General features: G+C 44.8%; 1 protein-coding gene across 2 annotated transcripts in view; it reads right to left on the bottom strand.

The window, feature by feature from the left end:
* Window positions 1-688: 688 nt before the first annotated feature.
* Window positions 689-25,524, bottom strand: part of NMT2 (N-myristoyltransferase 2) — a 47,337-nt gene continuing 22,501 nt past the window's right edge. For both annotated transcript variants that reach the window (XM_075552332.1, XM_075552331.1), the window contains 10 exons: window positions 22,545-22,689; window positions 18,628-18,746; window positions 18,439-18,530; window positions 18,215-18,331; window positions 16,509-16,679; window positions 14,612-14,720; window positions 7,469-7,639; window positions 4,164-4,331; window positions 2,892-3,029; window positions 689-2,463 (listed from right to left, as the gene is read on the bottom strand). In XM_075552332.1, the coding sequence (XP_075408447.1) occupies window positions 2,443-2,463; window positions 2,892-3,029; window positions 4,164-4,331; window positions 7,469-7,639; window positions 14,612-14,720; window positions 16,509-16,679; window positions 18,215-18,331; window positions 18,439-18,530; window positions 18,628-18,746; window positions 22,545-22,689 (1,251 nt within the window). In that variant the 3' untranslated portion in view covers window positions 689-2,442. The remainder of the gene's footprint in view (window positions 2,464-2,891; window positions 3,030-4,163; window positions 4,332-7,468; window positions 7,640-14,611; window positions 14,721-16,508; window positions 16,680-18,214; window positions 18,332-18,438; window positions 18,531-18,627; window positions 18,747-22,544; window positions 22,690-25,524) is intronic.

The raw sequence follows: 25,524 nt of genomic DNA, 5'->3' as shown, positions 1-25,524 counted from the left end.
GTATCGAACAAAAAATTCATATCGTGTGCTCACCTCCCTGATAAGGTCGCTGGAGACAAATGTATGCATAAGCAAATGTGGTGAAGAAAGCCCAGCTATCAAAAGATACAGCATCTGGGGTCTGAAAGGCTTGAAGGTAAACAAGCGGCCATCTAGCTCAGAAGCAACAAAGCCCACATGGAAGAAGTACACCAGCCTGTGAGATCACGTGTCGAAGGGATCAGGCATCAGAAAAAAAAATATATAGTGAATGGGGTAGGGGGAGTGTGGAGTGGAGACCCAAAGCCCATTTGTAGGCCACTGGACATCCCTTTACAAAAGGGTCTTGGGGAGGAAACCAGTCAGGGTGCTATGTAGCAACGGTGAAACATACAACTTTCCTCTAGTTCCTAAATGCTTCCTCCTCCTCCACTATCATGATCCCAATTCTACCTTGCAAGCTTGGCTAGACCAGAGGATGTACACTGGTACAGATAGGAACTGGAAACAGGGAATCCAGGGCGGATGATCCCTTCAGGACCAGTGGTGAGAGTGGTGCCATACTGGGAGGGTGGGTTGGAAAGGGGTCTCCGATTACAGGGATCTACATGTGACCTCCCTGGGGGATGGACAACAGAAGAGTGGGTGAGGGGAGACAGTGCAAGATACGACTAAACAATTTACAGATTATCAAGGGTTCATGAGAGAAGGGGGTTGGGGCTGGGAGGGGGAAAAAGCTGATGCCAGGGGCTTAGGTGGAGAGCAAGTTTTGAGAATACGGGCAATGGATGTACAACTGCTTTACACAATTGATGTATATATTGATTGTGATAAGAGCTGTATGAGCCCCTAATAAAATGATTTTAAAAAGGGTGATACAGCTGGCCTTGAGCCATCCTAAATAAGCAGGCTTCCATTGAGAGCCATGCCATCCAGGATTTGCCATGGCTCTCTGGCCAGGGATCCCACAAGCTGAGTTGGGAGTCAGGATACGCAAGCTGTAGAAATTAGCTGTCAAAAGGAGTTTACTGTAAATCCAAGCCAAACCAGCGAACTCTGCCAACCAGTCGATGCTGACTCAGGGTCAACAAAGGACAGAATAGACTTCAGGCTGTGATGAGCCATCTGTCACTGTACGTCAGCTCTGTACTTGTAGCATGAAACCTACAGGCAGTACATGAATGGATGTGGTTGTGTTCTCAAATCTTTATGTACAGACACTGAAATTGGAATTTCATGTAGCTTTTTATGTCACAGGACCGAATTCCAAAATATTCCCCTCAAGTGTTCAAAATGGTGAAAACCATTCAGAGCATGGGCTATATAGGAACAGGCAGCGTGGCCAGGTGTCGCCCTCGGGCTGTGGTTGCTGATCATGAAGGAACGCTATTATGTTGTCTAAAACCATTACATGTTTCTCAACTGGCAGCCTAGGCACTGGTACAGTAATAAAGGCAGGAAAAAGTACTATGGTGTCAAGGCCAGCCTCTGGCCTCATTTAGCCTCCTTCACACCCCCCCCTCTATTGGCAATATATACATATATATATGTACACCGTGAAACGATTTCAAATTCTGGATAAAAACACCATCAGTAACAAAATTATGGATACTTATTTACAAATAAGACGTTTCCTATTCGCATGACAACTTCCATGATAAATTAAAGTCAGCTTAAAGGAAGATGTGCAATTCTGCATAAGGGAGTGAGAACATTGACCCCCCATGCCCTGTTAGCACTGAGTCCCGCTGGGCCTTTCTTTTGCGGCACGGGTGTTTTGTTTCTCTTCTTCACTCGTCTGTAACCACACCAGAGGGTTTGCACGAAACTCGGCTTTTTCGGACTAGTTCACCAGTCTGTGAAGATCAAGGAACAAGCTGGGTGTGTCCTGATTTGGCAACTTGGTTTACGGAGAAATAACATGTACTTGCCGGCAGCACACGTTTCTACTGATCCACATATAGATGTTCACCCCTTGTCGCTGCCTTACGAAAAGCTGGTGCTTCCCTGGTGATATAAAGTGAGGTGATAAGTAAAAAGGACTTCGCAATGGAGCCTTCCTTCTGCTCCAATGCCTGTCGTGCCACATCTTAAATACAAACGCAGCTGTTGATCTTCACACAGTAGCGGAGTGAGTCCATAACTTATTCGCAGTCCACAAGGAAACAGTCCCATTGCTAGAGAGTGGCAAATGCCTTCTCGTCAAGAGACAGGCAGAAAAGTGAAAATCAGAGTAATGTGCTCTTTGTATTCTTTCTTGCCTCCCACAACTGAGTACACTGCAGGAGGGTCAAGTTTCACAGTCGAGCTAAAAATGCAGTGTTGATCGCGTAGGGGCACCCCCCCTTCTGATTGTTATCAACTGCTTCAGTTTCACTTAAGTTGTGCTTCTATGGAACAGTAATTCCAGGAATCATTCACTACTAATGATGATGGCTGAGTTCTAGGAATAAAAATATCCATCTACTGTAACACAAGTCCAACCTACAGTAAGGGAAGAAATGGGACAGTAAGAAAAAGCAAGCAGGAAAAGTTAACTTAAAATGTAGTATACTCTGCAGTTTTTTTATTTTTTGGTATTTTCTTTTAAAAATCATTTTATTGTAAGCTCTTACAGATATAATATTCCATAGTTCAATCACATCAAGCAGTATTGCACAGTCAGTTTCAAAACATTTTTTTCTTGAACATCTTGATATCAGCTCTCCCCATCCTACCACCCGAGATCCTTATTTATTTTTTCCTATAATTTTTTTTGCCTTACATAGTTAAATTTATCCATTCACATACAAATCTAGTATTTTTAAAAAGCCACTTTTAAAAAGCATTAAAAAATCTTAAGGGAAGTAGTAAGCATGAATTTTCTAGGTAAATTTACTTATGTTCACCAAAGTTATGGCAATTTCACTTACCTTTTCCGAATCTGTTCCTGGACACCTCCAATTGTATAAGTAATACTGCAAATTGCCGTCTCCTACACCAAACTTGAGCTTTTCCAAGAATGTCTTATTTTCCATTAAATCCAGTGCATTGAATACATCAAATCCTTTCTGTCAATATACAAAGAATTAAAAATTTCCAAGGCTTAGAGAGTGCTTTCTATTGTTGCAGCATCTCTGTGTAAAAGCTCCTCGACTAAAAGTTCACGTATGAAATTATACTAGATTTAATTACTGCAATATACAGTCGAAGAACTTAGCCCAAAGGTTCCTCATGAAACTGCTGCAAATTTGATGCGGTCGGCAAGGTGGCCCAGAAATGTTGAATCAGGGCTGTCGCCGGGAAAGAAAAGTTATTAAGATTTCAAAAATAGCTGGTCCTTGTTTGACTCAGGGGGTCCATCTCCAGGGACCGTTTGTGAATTTTGAGCCAAATTCTGACTGAGTTGCAACTACAGCCAAGTAAAGAAAGTTGTAAAGACTAAATAGAATATTTTATCTTGGATTGATACTGAGAAATAATTTCAGTCAAATTTTCATAGTTAAATTTTTTAAGTATTAGAGTCCTATGCAACGTGACATAGACAAAGCAACAAAGGCGTTCCCCCCCCCCAATCTTAAATGACCTATTACTGGCCTTTTTAGGGAAGTGGTTGAAAATGAGTATTACAACCCAAGAATCTGAGGGTAGTGTTGATTTTTTGATCCATAAGTAATGAAAGTTTTTAAAACCTCAAATACTAGGAACAATATTTTATTGGCTTCAATAATTATATCAAAATATTGAATTAAGTTTCTTTTTTGAGGAGAAATGGTTACTTATGGCAAGAATGTTGGCGATTATCACACAGGAAAGGTTAGAGTAATGCAATCTAGTAAGGTCTATTTTTAATTGAATTCCTTTTAATTAAAAGCATTCAGACAATTAAAAACACTAATTATACACAGCAACATAACCAGCTACTCATGTATTTTTCTTATTTTATAGGTTTTACCTATTCTTACAGTGTTAGAAGTTTCTGATTATTACAAAATAACTCTGCCCCCTTTTTTGGTCTTTGAAGTTGCAAATAGAATTGATGATGAAAATAGCCACGACAGTTTTCACTGTAACCCTGTGAAAATGACGGTCAACAGCAGAGAAGCCGTCAAGTGAATTCTACCTGTGCGGGGAAATGCAGTAAGAGGTTTGATATCCTTGACCAGTATGGATGTTGAGAAGGCACACCGAAAACAGCTGCTTACCAACTTGGCTATGATGAGCGCGTCGTTCATGAGGTCTAAGAGGGGCGTCTCGGTGTGCACGTTGTAGAAGGAGTAAGCCGCTTTGAGGCTTTTGTGAATAGGGTGATGCATGACCGTTGAAGGGAGTGTGTAGAAGCTCAGGAAGTCAGTTAATTTACCACTTGAACTCTATAAAACAAAGTTTTTATCATCAGGTAAGTGTCTCCTTGCAAACATGCAATCCACATATTTAAGCGAACTTTTTTATCATAACTTTCTGTGAGGACAAAAAGCAACAGCTTCTCTTCCCCCTGACAGTCTTGAGGTGAAGAGCCTCGCAGCAGGCGGTCAGCCAAGAACTGCACTGCTGACTACAGGCTGATCGTTCCAACCCCCAGCCACGAAGTGGGAGGAAGACGAGCTGACTACCACGAAGGTTTACAGCCTCACAAACGTACATAGAGGGGTCACTTTGAGTTGGAATCAACTCAGTGGCAGTGGGCTGGGGTGGGGCCTAAGTTGAAGAGCCTAGTGTCGCAGGATGTTGGTGGCTTGAAGCTACCAGCCCCTTGGTAGGAGAAAGTGTGTTCCCATGAAGATGACACCACCTTGGAAACACCATGGGCAAGCGCCTTTTGTCCCTACAGGGATACTGAGTCAGAATCCACTCGACAGCAAAGGGTTGTAGGTTTTGTGTTGGCTTTTTATGAGTATCTTGGAAGTTGCTGGGTGCTGCAATTCGTTAAGGGCTGGGGGTGGTGGTGGAAATCCACCCAGAGATGCTTGGCCATCTGCTTACATGTCACAGCCCTAAAAAGAAGAGGGAGCAGAGTTCTACTCCGCAACACATGGAGTCAACCAGTGAGTTGGAATCGACTCAAGGACCACTTGGTGGAGCAGAGGATTTTAGGCTTTGCCAGAGTGCTAATTAGCAGTTTGCATAAAGCTCTTAGGAAACAGGTTATTCTAAGAAGAAAGCTTCCTTGAGGTTAATCAGTGAGTGATGAAAATAGATTTGTTGTTTTTGCAGAAACAGCACTAATGATTACAAGGCTGTCATCTCCAACTAAAAGACATTGTATATAATACTTAACCCTTTATCTTAAGAGCAAGGATTTGTATCTGCTTCTCTTGAAGTTAAATTGTCTGGGAGAAGTTTGTGAAAGGCATTGATACTACACTAAAATACACAGATGGAAATAAAGATCTGAGAATTTGCAAAAATAAATATATAAAAGATAGCGAGGCAGTCAGTGGAATTTATCTCGGCATCACCGGCATGGTTTTTGATAAAGGAAACTAGCTTGTCCTTTGGGGTGATCTTGAGTAGCTCTGGTGGCCCCAGCCTTTGTATTACGTGGCTGAGGGCTCTGGGCCACATGCATGCCACGGAGAGTATTTCTTTCAGTAGAAAAGAAAATCCCACAGAGACAGGTTGTCTTATTTTTGAGTGCTTCTGGGTCATTGGATTTTTTTTTTTAGACAGGAAGAAATTAACAGGGTTACATTAAAGTGATTCTTGATTGCTTCATACAGCCACCTCAATATTAAAAATGAATTAAAGACTTCAGCATTCATGAAGATTTTACATTTTCCTCTGAAGTTTGCCATGCTGGATTTTACAGGGACATATCCCGAGATCACCCTCTTTTCATCCCAATAATCATCTACTTAAAAAAAAAATCTTTCACATTTAGGATAAGATTGGTCTTTCCTTTGGTTTTAAAATGTTACTAGAATTATTATCCAACTCTTTTTGAGAAAACCTGACCCAAACCCACTGTCATCAAGCAGATGCTGGCTCATAGTGTCCCTGAGCAGAGTTTCCTGAGGCTTAGTCTGTATGGGGGTCAGACAGCCTCATCTTCCTGAAGAGTGGCTGGTGGGTTTGAACCTCAGACCTTATAGTGAATTTACTGACATAGTGTTGATGGAAAAAAGCCAGGCATTAAAAAAAATGTACATCCTGTATGATTCCATGTATATGAAATTCTAAAATAGGTACGTTCCACTTGTAGCCTGGACAGTTCACCCATTATCTTGGAGGACTTTGGATTCTATTTAAATCTTTTATTTCAGTAGGTCTCAAAACTTACTGCCATTGATTCATTTCTGACTCAGCAACCTATGAGACAGACAGGGTAGAAAAGCCCCCGTGGGTCTTTGAGATGGTACATCTTTACAGGAGTAGAGAGCAGAGTCTTGCAGAACCAGAAGAACATGATCAATGTCACTGAATCATACATGTAAGGATATGTTGAAGAGGTATGTATTTTGATACATATATTTCTACCACTATAAAAATGTTATTTAGGTAGGAGGCTTATTATAGGTTTATTATAGGTATATTGGGGTTAAATAACGTATGTTTACATTTTTGTTCTAATCTTGAATATGATAGATATCTATAGTTATTCCACAGAAATAAAAGTCTCAGATCCTCAATACATTAAATGAGCCCCGAGTTCAAAGGGGTTGACAACTGCTGCTTTGTAGAAACTTGTATGTGGATAAAGATTTGGATACAAAGATGTTTAGCAGTTTTAGAAATAGCAATTTTGAAGTAGAGGCTGCTCAGTTATTCTTGAGCACTCTCCTCTTGACTTGACTCTGCCCACTAGCCCCATTACTGCGCTCACTCAGCCTGTAATCCTCCATGTAGGCAATACGGGACAGTGCTAGGCACACACTTCCAGCTCAATGCTTACAACGGCATAGTGACTGGAACCCTTCTTGCAGACTCTGGGATCTCCCTGGCTATTCTCTGCCCTCCACGAATTCAACAGATTAAATCCTAACTTGCAACCCCTCCTGTGTTACCCCAAGGCTTCCAAGTAAGCTGTCATCTGAAAACAAAATTCCAAGCTTTCAATGAAAACATTTAAAAGCCACTATGCTGAATTCATCTGATCACTCCCCAGAAATCTAGACTCCTTCTCCCCCTTTCCTTGGACAAAAGGTGAGTTAAGGTGGTGGAACAATGTCATCTTAATCGAACATGATTTAGTTTTTACCCCATTTCACAAAACCCGATGAGGGATTGATCTCTCCACTTCTGATTGTTTTCAACAATAAGAACGGGCGGCAAATGACCCAGGCCACCATAGCAAAGCGTGCTGGTTCCCCATGAACAAGTAGTAAGAGTGTGCGCTTGCCCAGGAATAGAACTGGTGAGAAGACAACCTGGTCTCATTCGGGTGAATGGAGACCTTGTATAAGCAGTCAGTCAGGAAGAAGAACACAATGGGCGCTGTGTGATCTTTTCAGAAAAGAAACGGAAGAGTCCAATATTTTCATACTTGTCTATCTTATCCGCGTATCTTTACCTCCACTACAAACGTGTCAATAATGTGCTCCTGTGGGAGGAACCAGTGGGCGACATCCCCTTCATCCATCACTGGGGCAAGGTGAAACTGCTCTAGGTAACTGTTGATTAATTCTCCAACTGCTTTGATGTCTTTTGAGTCCATCGGTCTCAATCCAGAAGTCTTTGTAACCTTGTCAGAAGTCAAAGAAGACAAAGTTGAGCGTTTAGAGAGAAGAGTGTGAGGACAGCCACTGCCTGCACTCCTCAACGTGTGGTCCGGAGACCAACGGCACAGCTTCTCAGAGAGGCAGAACCTCGCTCGGCCCCACCCCAGGATGATTGAATCAGAACCTTCAGGTTACCCGGCGACTCATGGACACACTCAAGTTTGAGAAGCTGTGACTACCACATATACTAGACAATGTATTGTAGCCGTTTTTCTATGGCAGCTAAGGACCCAAATAAAGTCAGTGGGAACATTCCTATCACAATGGGTCTCTATACACCGATGCCAGGGATTTTAATGATCGAGATAGGGTGAAACAAGTTTCAGTGGATGCTCTGGAGCAGGGGTCCTCAAACTTTTAAACAGTTCCAGACCTGTTGGAGGGCCAAACTATAGTTTTAAAAAAAAAAAAAAAACTATGAAAAAATTCCTATGCACACTGCACATATCTTATTTTGAAGAAAAAAAACAAATGGGGCAAAAACACGCAGCGGGCCACATAAATGTCCTCGGGGCCTACTCTGTAGTTTGAGGGCGCTTACTCTGGTGTATTAGTAAGGGAGTTAACATCACCACAGCTAACATTTTGAAAACCCAGTGGAAAGCACAGCAGAGAAATGTATTTTTTGACATATCCTGTGAAAAGCATGCAGATTTTGTTCTCTTAAATCACAGAAAGGGCAGGAAAGCAGATCTCATCGGCCAGGATGGGAGGCAAGCATTTTGGTAGCCAAGTGTTTCCTAAAAGCTAGTGGCGGCCAGGGGTGGAACCTGGCCTTTCAGGTTGTATTCCCCCTGCCCCCACCACCAAAGGTGATCAAGACTTACTTGTGGGGCCAGAATTTGCACCCAGTACTCCCTAGCACCACAATCTTTAAATTACGCTGCAGGAATACAATGCTCAGGGCGGGGCCCACGTGAATTTGTTCAATTGTCCTCAAGAAATCTCCAGAAATCAATAGGCTTCTGGGAGTCACATGAGGACACTGTGACATGAGAGCACTAGAAGTAATAAACCCATTCCCTGTTATTTGTACACGCACGAAACAACCTTCCACACAGAGCGCCGTTTTTTCCAATAAACTTGATTTTTTTCTTGGAGACATGTTGGATAAATTTTGGGATCTGAATAAAATATTGCTATTATGCCTTGTCTGTCTTAGGTTACTTTTCAATGTTAAAAAACAAACACAATCTGCCTATATAATTAGAACATAATTCCTCCATGCCCTTAAACTAAACATCGTATAATGACAAAGTAGAACACAGGTTTGTATCTTGAGTCTGAGTTTTGATTGGCGGTAACTGACTGCTTGAAGTCCTGTGCTGAGGCCTCTATGGTTCAGTGACAAAGTGTACTGATTGGTTATTGATTACCGGGGGCTGAGAGAAGAAGCATGCTTTGTATTTTGACCTCAAAGTTCTTACTGAATGTTTACTCAGTACCACTCAATTATGATTTATGTATTCTGTAGACATAGTAATGTCATCTGAAATATAACTTGACTATCTAAACTTCAAGAATGTAAGCCCGGAACATTTAATAGAGAACTCAGACTTAAATCTTTCTGTGGATCTCAAAGCCTCAGACACAGCCACGTCCCAACTTCCATGGGTGACCTTTGAGCAAGCAGAGCAGCATGGCTTGGATATTTGTTAGCTGAATGAGTGGATGTCCCCTGTTTTGCATCGAAACAATATCTGTGGACATGGGAAAAAATGCGCCATCAATACCGACACTTCTATGGCCTGGCTTATTAAAGTGCAGGTTAAGCCTGAAACACGATTTTTCTTTTGTTTCTTTCTCACTAGGCCAATTTTAGGTATTGTTAGCTTTTCTTGAAAACAAGTCATAGGAACCTATTTACAAATGTACAAATGCTGTTACCTAAAACAAATATGCACTTCCAAATGGTAATAGGAAGACCAAATCATATGAAATATGTACGAGGGGCAGGGACCTGCAAAAGGATCATGGAAAAAACAAAACTAAAAGATATTGGAATTTTTCCATGAGTTTGATGAAGCTCCTTCATCAATACTATAGTAACTAAAACAAACAAAAACTTTCGGCTTTGAGAAAGATTACAATTAAGTTTAAATATGTTTTCTAATACCAGTGGAGTTTAGATATTTTTATTTTGTATTTTTTTAATCATTTTATTGGGGGCTAGTACAACTCTTCTCACCTTGCATCCATCCATCCATCCACTGTGTCAAGCACATTTGTACATTTGTTGCCATCATCATCCTCAAAACATTTGCTTTCTACTTGAGCCCTTGGTATCAGTTCCTCATTTTTCCTCCTCCATCCCCACCCTCTCCCTCACAAACACTTGATAATTTATAAATTATTATTTGTCTTGTCTTATACTGTCCGACATCTCCCTTCTCCCACTTTTTTGTTGTCCATCCCCCAGGGAGGAGGTTATATGTAGATCCTTTCTACCCTACCTTCCCTCGACCATCTTGATATTGCCACTCTCACCACTGGTCCTTAAGGGATCATCTGTCCTGGATTCCTTGTGTTTCCAGTTCCTATCTGTACCAGTGTACATCCTCTGGTTTAGCTGGATTTGAAAGGTAGAATTGGGATCATGATAGGTGGGGGGGAGGGGAGGAAGCATTTAAGAACTAGAGGAAAGTTGTATGTTTCATCGTTGCTACCCTGCACCCTGACTGGTTCGTCTCCTCGTGACCCTTCTGTAAGGGGGTGTCCAGTTGCCTACAGGTGGGCTTTGGGTCTCTACTCTGCACTCCCCCTCATTCACAATGATATGATTTTTTTGTTCTTTGATGCCTGATACCTGATCCCTTCGACACCTCGTGATCTCACAAGCTGGTGTGCTTCTTCCATGTGGGCTTTGTTGCTTCTCAGCCAGATGGCCGTTTGTTTATCTTCAACTTTTAAGACTCCAGACGCTATATCTTTTGATAGCTGGGCTCCATCAGCTTTCTTCACCACATGTGCTTATGCATCTGCTTTGTCTTCAGCGATCATGTTGAGAAGGTGAGCATTAGATATTTTTTTGCATTAGATATTTTTATTAGAAAAATATTTTCTTTTCTCAAAGAACAGTCTTTTCTCAGTAACAGTCAACAATATTAGATTAATTACAGCACCAATATCTATGCCATCTGTCAGCAGAGGAAATTATGGAATGAGAAAATCTTGGCTAACTCTTTTCCAGAGCAAAACACATTCTTCTGGAACACATTTTTTGCACACTGAAACATCAAACTGAGAAATCATTAAAATCAACTCATCTTGCCTAGCAGACATCTTTAAAGCAACAATGTTCACTGGTTTGGGTTTCTCTTTGCATGTGGAGTACCCCCAAAGAGCTCTGTTTATATGAGCTATAGCTATCTATCTTGATCATATCAGAAGACTGAGAAACTTAAAACACAGACTACATAAGCACACTTTCCATGTAGCCTCTGGAAAACACCATTCACTTATCGAGTGTATGAAAGTGAAAAATACGAATACTGTCTTAGTGCTTTTATGTAAATAGCATTGGCTTCATAAGTCCCCTAGAAAGGGTCTTGAGCCTTCCAAGGGTCCCCGGACCACACTTTCAGAACCATTGTTTTAGGTGTTTAAGGTAGGAAACAAAAAGTGGGAGTACAATTTGGAGTAGGAAAACTTAATGAAACAGTGTTTGACTTTGTTCTTTTAAACTGGCATTTCATGGTGCTCAGCTTCCCGACAAGATCGCTGAAGACAAACGTGTGCATAAGCAAATGTGATGAAGAAAGCTGATGGTGCCCAGCTATCAAAAGATATAGTGTCTGGGGTCTGAAAGGCTTGAAGGTAAACAAGCGGCCATCTAGCTGAGAAGCAACAAAGCCCACATGGAAGAAGCACACCAACCTGTGCGATCATGAGATGTCAAAAGGATCAGGTATCAGGCATCAAAGAACAAAAAATATTACCACAGTGAGTGAGGCGGGGAGTGCAGAGTGGAAACCCAAAGCCCATTTGTAGACCACTGGACATCCCCATACAGAAGGGTCTCAGGGAGGAGACAAGCCAGTCAGGGTGCAATGTAGCAACGATGAAACATACAACTTTCCTCTAGTTCCTAAATGCTTCCTCCTCCCCCCACACACACTATCATGATCCCAATTCTACTTTACAAATCTGGTTAGACCAGAAGATGTACACTGGTACAGATAGGAACTGAAAACAGGGAATCCAGGGTGGATTATCCCTTCAGGACCAGTGATGTGAGTGGCGATACTGGGAGGGTAAAGGGAGGGTGGGTTGGAAAGGGGGAACTGATTACAAGGATCTACATGTGACCTCCTCCCTGGGGGACGGACAGCAGTGAAGGGCAACGTCGGACAGGGCAAGGTATGACCAAATATTGATTTATAAATTATCAAGGGTTCGTGAGGGAGAGGGGAGTGGGGAGGGAGGGGAAAAATGAGGAGCTGCTGCCAAGGGCTTAGTGGAGAGCAAATGTTTTGAGAATGATGAGGGCAATGAATGTACAGACATGCTTTACACAATTGATGTGTATATGGATTGTGATAGGAGTTGTATGAGCCCCAAATAAAATGATTAAAAAATAATAATAAACAACTTCTAGATTTCAGGAGGAAAAACACCCAGTAGTTTGAGCAAAGGGAGAAATAATAATAGACTTGGCCAAGTCATCTATAAAATGGTGATAATGAGCACTAACTTCTAAAGGTTTCTGAAGGCTAAATTGGATAATGTGTAGGAAAGTACTTTACATACTTCCAGCCATGGGCGAGGTAGGGGTGGGGGCAGGGAGGCAGCCATTACACTACCAATGCTGGACTAGGGCTACACTGCACAAGGGTGCCACTCTGACTGATGGCAATGCCAACGCTGGTTTTACAGTCCATGCCTGATGAGTGACTCCTGGGCCAGCATACGTGGGCTGATGTGCAAAGTCAAATCAAAAAGACATCGAGCTCGTTAAATTCTAAACATCCAGAAAAAAAACGAACCAACAAAACACAGCGAGGTACGACAGCCTCTTCCCCCTCATTCCACTTTAGGCAACATGCATGTAACCAAACTCACTGCCATTGAGTTGATTCAGACTCACGGTGACCTGTAGGACAGGGTGGAACTGCCCTGTGAGCTTCCGAGACTAACTCTTTATGGGAGTAGAAGCCAGTCTCTTCCACGGTGGTGGTTTGAACTGCTACACTTGAGGATCGCAGCCCAATGCATAACCAATACACCACCAGGGCTCCGACCTGCATGCCCAGTTGGTTTCTTTTTTTTTTTTGTACACACAGGCTAGGTTGTTTGAGGTTCAAAAGCTGAAATGTGGAGGACAGCACAGTCAGGGGACTAAAAATTCAGCGTGTTCAACATTTTCATTTCAGTCAGCATAGAGCTGAGTATTTGAAAACTGTCTAGGAGGACACAGAATCGATAGCACCTTCAGAAGGAGACATGTCACTGCAGCTGGGCAGTGTCCCTTTTCTCACTGCATTTGTGACGCAATCAGACATGGTCCCTTTCTGTCTCTTTTGGCCTTGGCACAAAGGGTCTCTGGCTTCCAAAGGAGATGAGTGAGTAAATGTTGATGAGGACAACACAGCACGGCCTCGGTGGCCGCCTTCTACACCTTGGATGTGCTTACTCTCATGCTGTCACCCTAGCCCCAGGAGTCTCACAGGTCACTCACTTGCGATTTTGTTTGTCATCAGTTTTAATCTATGGTCCCCCTCCCTCCTCCCACTCTCAGGAAGCCAGGGAGTTAACTAGCTCAAGCCCTCCACAACAGCCAAAACGGAAGGGAGGAGGCCGGAATGCGTGGCTCAAGATTGATGGCACCTACATGTTTCCTCTGCTTGGGTTTCCTTCGCTTCTACCTCTCTCGGGGAAATTCTCCCTAAGGTCACACACAATGTCATAAGACCCATTACTCTGTAACAGCCTAGGAAGAAACAGTGACTCTGACCAAACCCAATCTTCACACGGAAGATCCTATCGGAGGTAAAATAAGCTCCTCGTGCAGCCTCCTCTGAGGGAGAATGGGACCTGAGCTTGTAACACCACCACACTGGGCAACGGTGACTGGATATCGCATGCACAAACTGAAGACACAAGACTGACTTCCGTCCCGGGGGCACTCTCTCTAGCCTCTTGCTTGCTGCCTTTGGTGAGCTGGGCTATGGAAGCGCCCATGGAGTGAGGGCTGAGGGTGGTCTCTGACTGAGAGCCAGGCCCTCAATCCCACACGCAGCACACCAGGAACTGGCCAGTCCTGCCAGCAGCCACTTGAGCTGGCCAGGTGGATCCTTCGAGTCAGGTTTTCAGAAGAGACCCCAGGCCTGGTCGCCACCTTGACGGCAGCTTCCTGAGAGACCCTCAGTGATACCTGGATTCCTGACCTATAAGGCAATGAATGTGTGTTCTTTCAGCGGCTGAATGTGCAATTTGCTATGTAGCAATAGATAACTAACGCACCATCCAAATACCAAATAAATGGAATACTGATGAGCATATTAAAAAATTTCCCTAGTAAGAATAGTTTACCAGTGTGATCACTTCATGAAACAGGATTTCTTCTCCCTGAGTCTTTCCTTGAAATTTGATGACTGAGTCCCACTATGTTGTTTTCACCATCAGAAGTGTATACATTTCTTCCCTCTTACTTGGCAGCCATGGGACTCAATTTCACCACATCCATGTCACGAGTTCAATCCCATCCAACCCTAAACTGAGGAATCTAAAAAGGCTTTCTTTAAAAAAGGGAAGAAGCCAAGTATTTCCACATGCGCTCCCTTACTTTTCTTAGCTTCTTATTCATAGGCAGTTTTTCTGGCTACAGACTCACTTCCTGAGATATGTGAGCTAATTGTTGGACCTGCAAATAAAGAGTTTCTACATGAAAAGTTTCAGTTTTGTAGCTTTGAAAACTGCACATCGTTCTTACTTACATCTGGAAGTCTGTACAGCTTCATTGTTCTCTGTAACGTCATATTCCTACTCAAGTGAGAAAATTTTACTTCTACCAATTTTCGGGGGTTTAGTGATCGATGCCAGTACCTGCAACACAATAAAGGTGTTAAAGTCGAATTGGTCTCTCATTCTACAAAACGTGACTCTTTGTCTCAGTGGGCCGCTAAATAAGCACTTACTGACCGTGAATGCGGGGTGCTAACCCCTTTCTTTCCAGGCCATCATTTTATCAGTCTTTCTCCCCCTGAGCGCTATCATGTGCCCTGCACGCCTAGTTCCGGTTCTTTAGAGTCTGTGTCCTTTCAGCTCTTTGAAGAAAGAGAAATCTTCAAACTGCAAAGGAAAGACTAATGACACTTGCTTTGCAAGCTTTTTACTTCCATCCTAGAGTCCACGAAAGGCAAACCGGACCGTTAATGAACGGGAAACCTGCACACCCGAGAAAATGTCGTTTTAGAGAAATTTTTTAAGTGATACTAGTTCATGCTCTGGGATGAACAGTAATTATGGAGATTATTTTTAAAATGTGCCTTGGAAGTCTTGTTTAGGTCTATTTTTAGATAGAAGAACTTGGGGTCACCATGAGTTGAAATGGACTTGGGGGTGGTGGGCTTGGTTTTTTTATTTCTATTGGTTTTACAGTTTTGACTTTTATAGTGATAGAAAACCATCTCCACTCGAATCCTTGAAAGTTTTACTTTGATTTGACTCAACCAAAACAGTCGAGGAAGATCAATCCTGTCTGATGCTTTTAGAAACAAGGTAGCCCAGTGGCATACTGATAAACAAATGTCTCAGTGGAATAACTGTTGAAAGCTGACGAGCGCAGCTGGAGCCACAAAAGCAGAACTTAGGCCGCTGCTTCTTAGTCAACATGTCGCGTCAGCAAGGTGTATGAAGCTTTGGGAATAACTCCTGGCAGTACTGCAGCGCACAGCCTAGAAGGGAGTATTGAGAGGTGAAAAGGGAAGGGTGTGGAAGTTACATAATCTGGTGCCAGTTTGGGACCTGAGATGATTCAGAGTAAAGGGGTGGAGTCTGGTCTATCAATAGGGTCAGAGCCCATGAGGCCTCTGTGTGGGCGTGGCCTCCTGCGGATTCTGGGAACTCTGGCAATTTCTTCCTTGGAGGCAGGAGACACTTCTCTCTCTGCTCACTCCCTTGGAGACGCTCTACTGACAAGACACATGGCTCTATGCCCTGGGAGCTAGAGAAGCCACATGGACCTACCCTGATGCAACCAGCCCTCTGGAGCTGGAAAAGCCACTTAGAGGCCCCGGCTGGTGTTGCGATGTTTACAACGCCACTGGATCCACAAGACTTCCAAGCCACTAGCCCGTGATCTTCCTGCATTTGGCATCATTGCATGTGTTTTGTGAGTCTGAAGAGGACTTTATAGATGAACATATGGGCTAATATCAGATTTGATCTGGGCTGGGATGTTTTCTCAATATTCAATTGCTCTTGTATATCAATCTATTTCTTATTCACATGAGTCTCTCTGGATTTGTTTCCCTCGTCTACCTGGACTCACACAAAGGGTGGAACATTTGATATTTCAAGACCAGATGCCCTGGGTTTCGCCATGGAACATGGCACCCTCTTTCCAGTGAAACGGAATCAGGCACACATACATCCAATATCATCAGTAGGACAGTCTTTTAAGTGTCATCAAGCAGAAAAGGTACTGGAAGACCCAGTGACTAGGTTTTCCAGTCTCCATCTCTGCTCTCAACAAGCCCCATCATCATGAGCAAGGCAGATCTGGCCCCGCCCCTGCCTGAGAAGAGGAAGACTTCTAACAATGGTAGCGAGTGAGGCTCAGCACGCTCCTGAAAACATGTGAAGTACAAGGTGAGGGTTCGGTGCTGTTACCTGCATGTGGCCACAGGCTTGGGAAGTACCACCCCAGCGGTGTAAACGGCTTGGAAAATCCCTTCCAGGTTCACTCTTCTGGTGATTTCTCGAATTAACACAGGGGCTACCCGTTTTGATCTCAATTTCTTGTGAACACAAAGAAAGTTGATTTCTACCATCTTCTTCACGCTAAGAAACAAGGGTACAAATTAGAATCAGCGTAAGAGGAAGACATTTTTAAAAACAAGTCGCTGCTCATAAAACTTCCGAGGATGAGTAAAAGGACACCTTTAAGACAAATAGTCTCTCATTTAGATGTCATACAAGTTCACATTAAGAGATGATTCCCCATCAGCCACCACCATTGCTGTTAGGTGGACTCCGACCCAAACGAGTGACCCCCGCGAGGCAGGGACCTTGGGGAAGCTGATTGCCAGGCCTCTCTTCTGATGTGTCTCTGGGAGTGCTGGAAGCACCAACGGTGCACTTATAGTTGAATGCGTCACTGCGGGTGCCAGCCAGCACCTCAGAGCAGCTGCCGCCCCATGGCTCCGCCTCAGGGCCGTCCCATGCCCCGGAATAGGCCAGAAAGCTGGAACTCTGCCATGGAGACTCACACTGCCTTGCTCTAAACACGCTTCAGGACCTTCTTAACTTCGCTGGCCAGCATGCTCCTGAACCTGCCCAGATGCTACTTCCTTCCCTACCAGTTCCTGCCTTTCGGAGCTCCAGCAGCCCGTCTCCCACTTCTGGGTCCAGGGAGACAGGCACCTTTTCTCTTGCACGTTTCATTCCTGGGAGAGACTAACTGACAGGATGCACGGGATTCGCAACAGCAGGCTTCTTGCGATCAGACACGTCTAGCAGTAAATAAACTGCAAGAGAACAGACCTACTCTGCACTCACCTTTTGGCCTGCAGGGCCGGGGACTCGAAGCAAAACCGCGACAAGCTTACCCTAGGACTGGAACGTTTTTAACCCATCTGAAAATGTTTGTCTAGATCTTAAGAGCCTCGTTTTAATGGCACAACACAACACAAAACTGTATCGTTTTACGAAGCCCACATTTTCCTCGGCTGCCGCATGGCTGAGGTGCTGCTGACCCGGCAAGCTCTGAGGGGGCATGGCGTGCTTGTGAGCAAGACTCGCGTCAGCCCCTGCTTCTGCTCACCAAAAGACCCCCTAAGAGGACTGTTGCTTTGACCACAAGGGTGAAAAGCACAGCATTTCCTGTGCTCTCGAGGCTCAGGGGCAGGGCCCGCACCTGGAGCAGCGTCCAGTGTCGCCAAGCTCCTTCGTCGAGACCAGACCCGGCACCTGAGCCAACAGCTGCTGGGGCTTCGAGCTGTGTCTGTGGACACTCCGTGTCAGTGGGGCTTGGGGTTGTGTGTGCGGTTTGGCATCATGTGACAGGTTATTTCTGGGGTCTGGGAATGCCCAGAATCCCTCCGCCCCAGCTAAGTCAGCGGCTTCTTCACTGGATGCCACCTCGGCTTATGAAACGTTTCACAGGCATAGTCCCTGTCCAGATCCTGGGGGGCAGCTGCCCTGACAAAGCGGACCGGAAGCTCATCCGTGTCGACCCAACTCCCCACCGTCCACCCGCACGCCAGGCGAGTAGAGCGACACAGGTTTGACCTGTGTTCTTGCACTGCGGGAAGATCATGGAGGGAGAGAGAGAAAGGACAGGAAATCCTCCTGTGAGATCAGCGTGAATAGCATACCTGTCGTAAATCCGAATGCTTGCAGGGATGGCACTGATGAACCCTACGAGTTTCTTATTTGAAGACACTCTGACGCCACAGTGCCACTGAGGGAGCCAGCCTGGAGGGCGCAGAGCCCTAGCGTCAGGGTTGGGGAGACAAACGGGAGCCCAGTGAGTGTCGCAGGACACAGGAGTGGCCAACCGCCCCCGCCCCAGCCTCGCCCCAGGCTGAGCCTCACTCACCACAGCAAGAACTCGGGCGAGTAGTCGAACCGGAACATGTTGTCGTCATCTTCCACGTAATTCTCATTTAGCAGTGTGTATAACTCCTTGAGCTACAAGAGAAAACAAGTGTCCTGGCTATAGGATGCTCCAAGCCAACTTGGAAGCAGTTCTTGGGAGTTCGGGTTCGGGATCGTCAGTGTGACTCACCACTTCCGCATTACTCAAATCTAGCGTGTCCCACATGAAACCCTGCGGCAGAGAATAGGGTCCCTGCCGTACATTGTCCTTATCTGGTTCAATCGCACCGTGAGATGTTACTACTTCATCTGGGGAGGACAAAAGAGAGACAGTATGTTACAACATGTTCTCAGAGCCCAGACTGTCCAGTTTGTCATCGCTGTTTCCTCAGAATTCACCCCCAACCCCAGCCCGCCACCACCACCCAAAACGGGGGCTGTTGCATCGATTCTATATCGTGGTGACTCATGTGGTTTTCACTGGGTGTGAGCTTTCAGTACATCACTAGGGTCTTCCTTCTGAAGCACCGCTGGGTAGATTCGAACTACCAAGCTGGGGCTTGTTAGCTACGAGCCTTACTCTTTGTGTCACCCAAAGACTCCTAGCCACTCAGTCAAGGGCACTCAGGCAGGATCTGCTGATCAGTGACCTCAGGTACCAATTCTTATCACCACAGAACATCTCTCCAGATAGAAGTCACGGGCTTGATACTGGCGGATGGGCTCTCAAGGTCACATTCCCTTTGACCTCTAATATTCCTGCTCTTATGTCTTTTTTTGCCAGCCCATCTCCCCAGACTCCATGACTTCAGGATCCCCCAATCAGTCAACTGGCTAAACTCCCAGTGGCTCCCGCAGTCCTTTCTGAGTCAATGCTGCTCGCTCCTGTGCCTCCACCGAGCTCAGACCATGCGTTCTACAAAGGATGGGCTCAGGACCAGAGTGTGACGGACATTTGAGCTCTCTCCTCACAGAGGTACCTGCACTGGGTGCCCTTAGGATCTAATGGCTTCCAGCAGCTCAGAGCTCGATGCAGCGAAGCCCCACGCATCTAGATTCCTTTAGCTAATGATAACTTAATAAATGTCACTGAAAATCCTGGAGAGACATTTACGGTCTTCCTAGACTTTTTACTAAATACATTTCTAGAATCTAAAAAAGGAGGCAGGCTAATTCCTTCTTTCTTTTTGTATTAGCTCCCCATTTCCCCCCAACCTCTCTGCCATACCCCCAAGTAACCATTAACCCAGTTACACGCTCTGTAGATTTACCTCTCCTGGATTTCATATCCAGAAAGACATTAAAAAACAACAAACCAACTGTGGTAGTTATATAATCTGGTGTTAATTTGGGATTTGAGAGGATTAAGAGTCTGTCAATCCGGTCATAGCCAATGAGGCCTCTGTGTGGGCTTCCCCGGAGAATTCTGGGAATTGTGGTTTTACCTCCTTGGAGGCGGGAGACACTTCTCTCACTACTCACTTACTGTGAGACATCCCTGAGGAGAAGCCACATGGACCCACCCTGATGCAGCCCTGGGTGCTGGAGCAGCCATGTGGAAACCCCTGCTAGCGCTGAGATGCTTACAAAACCACTGGATCCAAAGACTTTCTACCCACTGGCCTGTGATCATCCTGCACTCGGCATCAATGCAAGTGTTTCCTGAATCTGAAGAGCACTTTATAGATTGGTATTGGACATATGGGCTAGTATCAGACTTATGGGCTTGGACTGGACTGGGTTGGGATGCTTTCTTAATGTACGCTTACCCTTTATATAAAACTCTCTCTTATCCATATATGAGTTTTCATGGATTTGTTCCTCTAGTCTACCTGGACTAACACACCAACTACCTATTAACAATAACAAAGTAAAATAGAGAAGAAGCTCTATTGAAAAGAAAGCAGCAAATACTGAAAACTAGAACAAACTTAAAATGGGTCAAAAGGGAAACCAAGTAATAATATGTCAAATCTTCACCTAACTGCACCCGCACATTCCAATGTACACCACATGATAGCAAGGCTATTCGCATGTCTGGTTTGTGGTCTGAAGGGATTCAGCAGGGACTTAATCCACGTGTATTTCCCCTTTGCTTTAAAAAAAGGGAAGCAACTTTTCAATGGGCCAAAAGGAAGATCAAATGATATTACATTTCAACCCAACTGCGTGTGCCATAGATGACTTACGAAGCTCTGTCGGGTAACAAGGTCACTGACACCCTCAAGCACAGTCAGAGGGAATTCACCGGAGCCTTAATCCCTTCCCTAGGTGGACCCTGCAAATGGAGTTTGGGCTTCTATTGTCACCCATAGCCTTCTGCAAACCAGGTGCTCAGAATTTAAGCTGTGATACCCTTCCATCCTTCAGATTTGGGTTTTCTTATTTACAGTTCTTGGATCACACAGGCTGGTGTGCTTCTTCCATGTGGACTTAGGTAACACCTCACTCAGATGGCTGCTTGTTTGAAGATAGGCCTTTAAGACCCCAGATGCTATTCTTCCTGATAGCCGGGCACTATCTAGTTTCTTCACTACACTTTGCTATAGCACCTGTATCTTCAGTAATCTCTTCATGAGGGTGAGTATCAAGTATGGGGTATGTCATAAAAATGAATTGTTCTTGGATTGAGACTACAATGAAGTCCAAGCCCAAGATCCATTTATTTATCTATGGTTAATATGTCTCTGGTTCACCTTAAGAGACAACATTGTCATTTTATGTGAGAGAACATTCTCCATCATCTCCCTGGGGCATAAGGTGATTCTATGGATGGAGTCAACAATTTACTCAGTGGTACAGAATGTAAAACACAGTTGAGTCAAGGAAATAATACTACTGTATTCCTTTCTTTCCACCTTCTGAGGCTTAGTATCAAACAAGGAGATTCCTTGGGCAGGGCTGTGTAGGAGGAGTGGTTCCAAACCAATGAAACCACTCTGAAGACACAGAGAGGGTTGTTTCCTGGTTTCTCTTTGGTAAAACGATTTCTACATGTTTGTCTTCAACTCATGCGGCAGAGTGTCATTACCCGTCAGGGTCTCCTGGGCTGTCATCTTTACAGGACAGACCTTTCTTCGGCAGAGCTGCGGGGTGGGCTCAAACCCAGGTATAATAATCATCTTTAAATTTTTAATAAAAATTTTCTAATTAATAAAAATTTAATATACTTTGATCTTTTTTGGCATAATGTAAAAAAGGAACAATTGAATCACGTAATGGTAACTTGTAAAACTCTAAGTGATCTCACAAATATGATCAAGTAGACACAAGAACCATAGGCGAGAAGGCCCACTCACAGGCAATTATTAAGATGACCACAAAGCCCTTACAGAGATTTTCATGCGGTGTCCCAATTCTCTGACCGTACAGTCATGTGACCAAATTGATACCAATTAACACCATTGGTAATTGTATCCTCTGAAAAAATAGTACAAAAGGTTCCATTTCAGTACGATTTAATAGTGCAAATTCTCTGTGGCTTTGGAATAATGGTGTGAAACTACCACAAAAGGATACACGGGTGAAACACATGCTCACGTGAAGATCTCAGCAGCAAAACCCAACCAGGAGGGGTGGCCTGGGAGGGCGTAGAGAAAGAGATGCCTCGTACGTGTGTATACATGTGTGCATTTATTTATTTTGTATAGAATTTGAATATATATGTTTTGAATATATTTATTTATTCATTTACTTATTCACGAAAAAGTGGAATTTTCCTGTAAACATTTTGAAGTCCAATTGGGTTTGTTTCTGCATGTGTATTTTTTAAAAATACATATTGTTTCAGGTAGAGGGAAATGGAATAGTTTTAGAGTGATAATCGTTAGGCCAAAATGATTGTGTTATCGAAAATCAACGTTACTACCAACATTTTAAGTTTGTGGGGAAAAAAATATTTTTATGTAAACATTTAACTTGAGATAGGAAACAAGTTATATGCTGGGAAGAGGGGGGCCACAAAAAGTTCATGGACAAATGGAAGGAAAAGATAATGGGACTTTCCCATACACGAAATTTTTCAAGCCTCTTTGTCTCTTTTGTGATTTGCGATCGTCAATCCAGCCACATTTGGGGGGCTGTTGGGGGAGAGACAGAAATGTTTACTTAGTTTGGGAACTGGCTGTGTGTCCCAGAACTGGTATCTGTGTTCCGCAGCCTCGTCGATGCTCCTGGCTGGGCCCTGGCACGCTGACAGCAGCTCCATTGCCCGCTGGATATCCTGCAACTTCTGCATTGGGATGGCGGCGCTCTGTAACAGCAAAGACATACAGACGCAGACCGTGAGGATGCTGTTGCTGGCCTTACACCCAGGGCGCGCACACTCGAAGCCGCCTTGGAAACTGCACTGCCTAGCAGCTAATCATCCTCTACTAAGCCTGGCTCGGGTTCTGGGGCGCAGCTATGCTGCCGTATTGGAGAATAAGCGCGCACTAACGGTGGCAACAGTTCTGTGGCTCTAATGGGGCTCAGCACATGGGGAGCCTCAAGGCCACCGCTCCACCCGTCTGCCCACTGTCCTCACCATGCCTGTCAGGGCAGGGCCACAAGGGAGGAGTGGGCTTGTCAGTCAGGCGGAGGCAGCCAGGCAGCCCCTACGGGGCATCACTGCCAGGGATCGTGCTCGGCGATAGACGATAGACGGGGGGCGGCAAGCCAAGCAACTTGTGCAAGGGAAGCTAGGCAGACAAGGGGGATTTAACTCGTTTAAAAAAAGAAAGAAAGAAATGCAAAGAAACCGAAACTGAGTGCTAGGCTGGGAAAGGAGTGATAATAAGGGTAGCTAGTGATGACTTCTTCCTGGACTACGCCTGCCTTTCTCCTAACCCCACTGCCTCCGGCCAAGAGGACAGGCAGTTTCCCCTGTACATGCCCATCCTTGGCAACCACAGCCGGCTCGCCCCAATCCCAGGACCGGGGAATAGCTCCTTCCTAAGTAAATGACACTCTCAGCCCAAATACATCAATATTCCAAGTTCCTTCCTCAAGTCAATAGTCCCATCATCTCTCAAGATTCCCCCAAACCAAAACCAAACTCATGGCCACCGAGTTGATTCTGACTCACGGAGACTATGGGACAGGGTGCAACTGCTTGTGTGGGTTTCCAAGGCTAAATCTCAATGAGAGTGGGAAGCGTCGTCTTTCTCCCAAAGAGCGCTTGGTTGGTGGCTTTGACCTGCTGACTTTGTCATTTAGCAGCCCAATGTGTAACCACTAAACCATCAGGGGGCCGAGACTCCCCAGCCTCCCCCTATTTGAAATTCCTCTGATGATATAAGAATACATGGGCCACATGACTGCACCTGAGATGAGAGAGCAGATTATCAAACTGAACACAAGAATCCTTGAGTGTGGTAAACATGAGGGTGTCCCAAGATTGCTACAAAGTCAGAAACCTTCCTTAAACAAAAATATCAGAGTGTGAAGTTATTGTGTCTTGACACATCCTCCATCTGGGTCTGTACATGTCTGCAGATGGGTGTTTCCATCCCTGAGGGATTCGGAGGTCTTCGATTTACAAAACATCAAATGTCAGTGTGTGCACCCGCAAGGGACCCCCATCACGTCCCCTTTCAATGTTCTTTTGCGTTTTAGGAGCTAAAAAACCATCCGACTGGGGCAGATCAGGGTTGGGAGGTGGATAGAGTAAGCTTTCTTAGCAAAGTCCCCTACAGGACAGCGCCTGCTACCCTCTAAGAATGAGCAGGTGCACGTGGGGAGAAAGTGCGCAGCCCAACTCTCTCATCAATGCAGTTTCCAGTTTTCTTAAAAGTTGTCCATAATGGCCTCCCATGATTGTCTTCGTGTCCTCTAAGAAAATCTATCACTGTGATCCCCAGAAAGAGTTGTCCCTGTCTTCCGTGCTCTGCCTTGAATTTCAGGGCCGGCAGACTCTTGGAGACCACTGCCCGCAGCTTGCTCTCAGGATGATTTTAGGAAGCCCAAGACTCATCCCTGGTTACCACTGTTGCACAGAATCATCTTCCCTGGCTGCTACCTTTCTTAGAAGACGATGGGAAGATCCGCTCTTGGAGCGGGCTGATCTTGGAGCCAGCTGCAGACACCCAAGTAGCCGAAAGCTTCCCGGGGCTGAGACGTTCACTGAAAACCGACAATGCCAAACCATGTGAGATGGCAACCCCCGTTGTGACCGTCCAGTCAGCGAGCCATCCCACGTTCTCTCCTGCCGGTTTCCAGCTTCAGCCAGGGTCTGCCTTTGCCTAGGCTGATGGTCTACCTTCTCTCGGCTCATGCTTGAGGTCTTGTCCACCTCCCTCCAAATGCTCGATTCATCTACAAAGGGTGGGCGTATGTGGGGCAGCCCTCCTAGACACCTGTTGTATGGCTTCCGCAAGTTGGGAAGATATTTACTTGAGTATCATTTAAAATTTGGTAGTAGCCCCGAGCTCCCCTTTTTTCAGAAGAGCCCCAGATGAGACTAAATTAAAATCACTGAGACAGTGCGTCTTCAGCCACACGCTGACCCAAGGGATGTGTTTAATCAAGTTTTGTTGGGAACCAACACAAGCTGCTTAACTGGGACCCGAGTAACAATACCTTCTGATGTGTTCTTCGACACAAAGCAGCAGAATTTTAAAGGAATTTTGATACATACAAAGAATGCCTAAGCCCTAACTCGACTGTGGTTAGAAAACATTCCTGAGTCCCTCCATTTTCCTATAGACACCACGAACACCAAGGAAGAATAAAATCAAGTCTCCAGAGTTGATGTACAGCCACTTGAGGTTTCTGCTCAGTTTGAATCTGAAGTCTGAAGCAAACAACTTACGCTGGGAAGCTAGCCCGTTGGGCACAGTACAACAGGGTAGAGACCATCTTCTGCTTGCTTCTCTCACTGCATTTCCCTAGGAATGCTAGTGTGACGGAGACCAAGTGACGAAGTCTGACGGCATCGCGACAAGACTGTATGCCGTTTGACTTCATATTTGGATTGAGAGCAGAATCAGAAGGGTCATTTTAATTACACATGCTGCTTTAACAAAATACGTCTGCGGAGTTCCTAAGGTATTTTGTTTCTGTATTATTTCTCTTGTTTGGGATCTTTAATGAACCTCCCACATAACCC

Source organism: Tenrec ecaudatus, chromosome 6, assembly GCF_050624435.1.
Source record: "Tenrec ecaudatus isolate mTenEca1 chromosome 6, mTenEca1.hap1, whole genome shotgun sequence".
Taxonomy (NCBI): Eukaryota; Metazoa; Chordata; class Mammalia; order Afrosoricida; family Tenrecidae; genus Tenrec; species Tenrec ecaudatus.
Note: the sequence above shows the minus strand (reverse complement) of the source record. Positions and strands in the feature narration are given on the sequence as shown.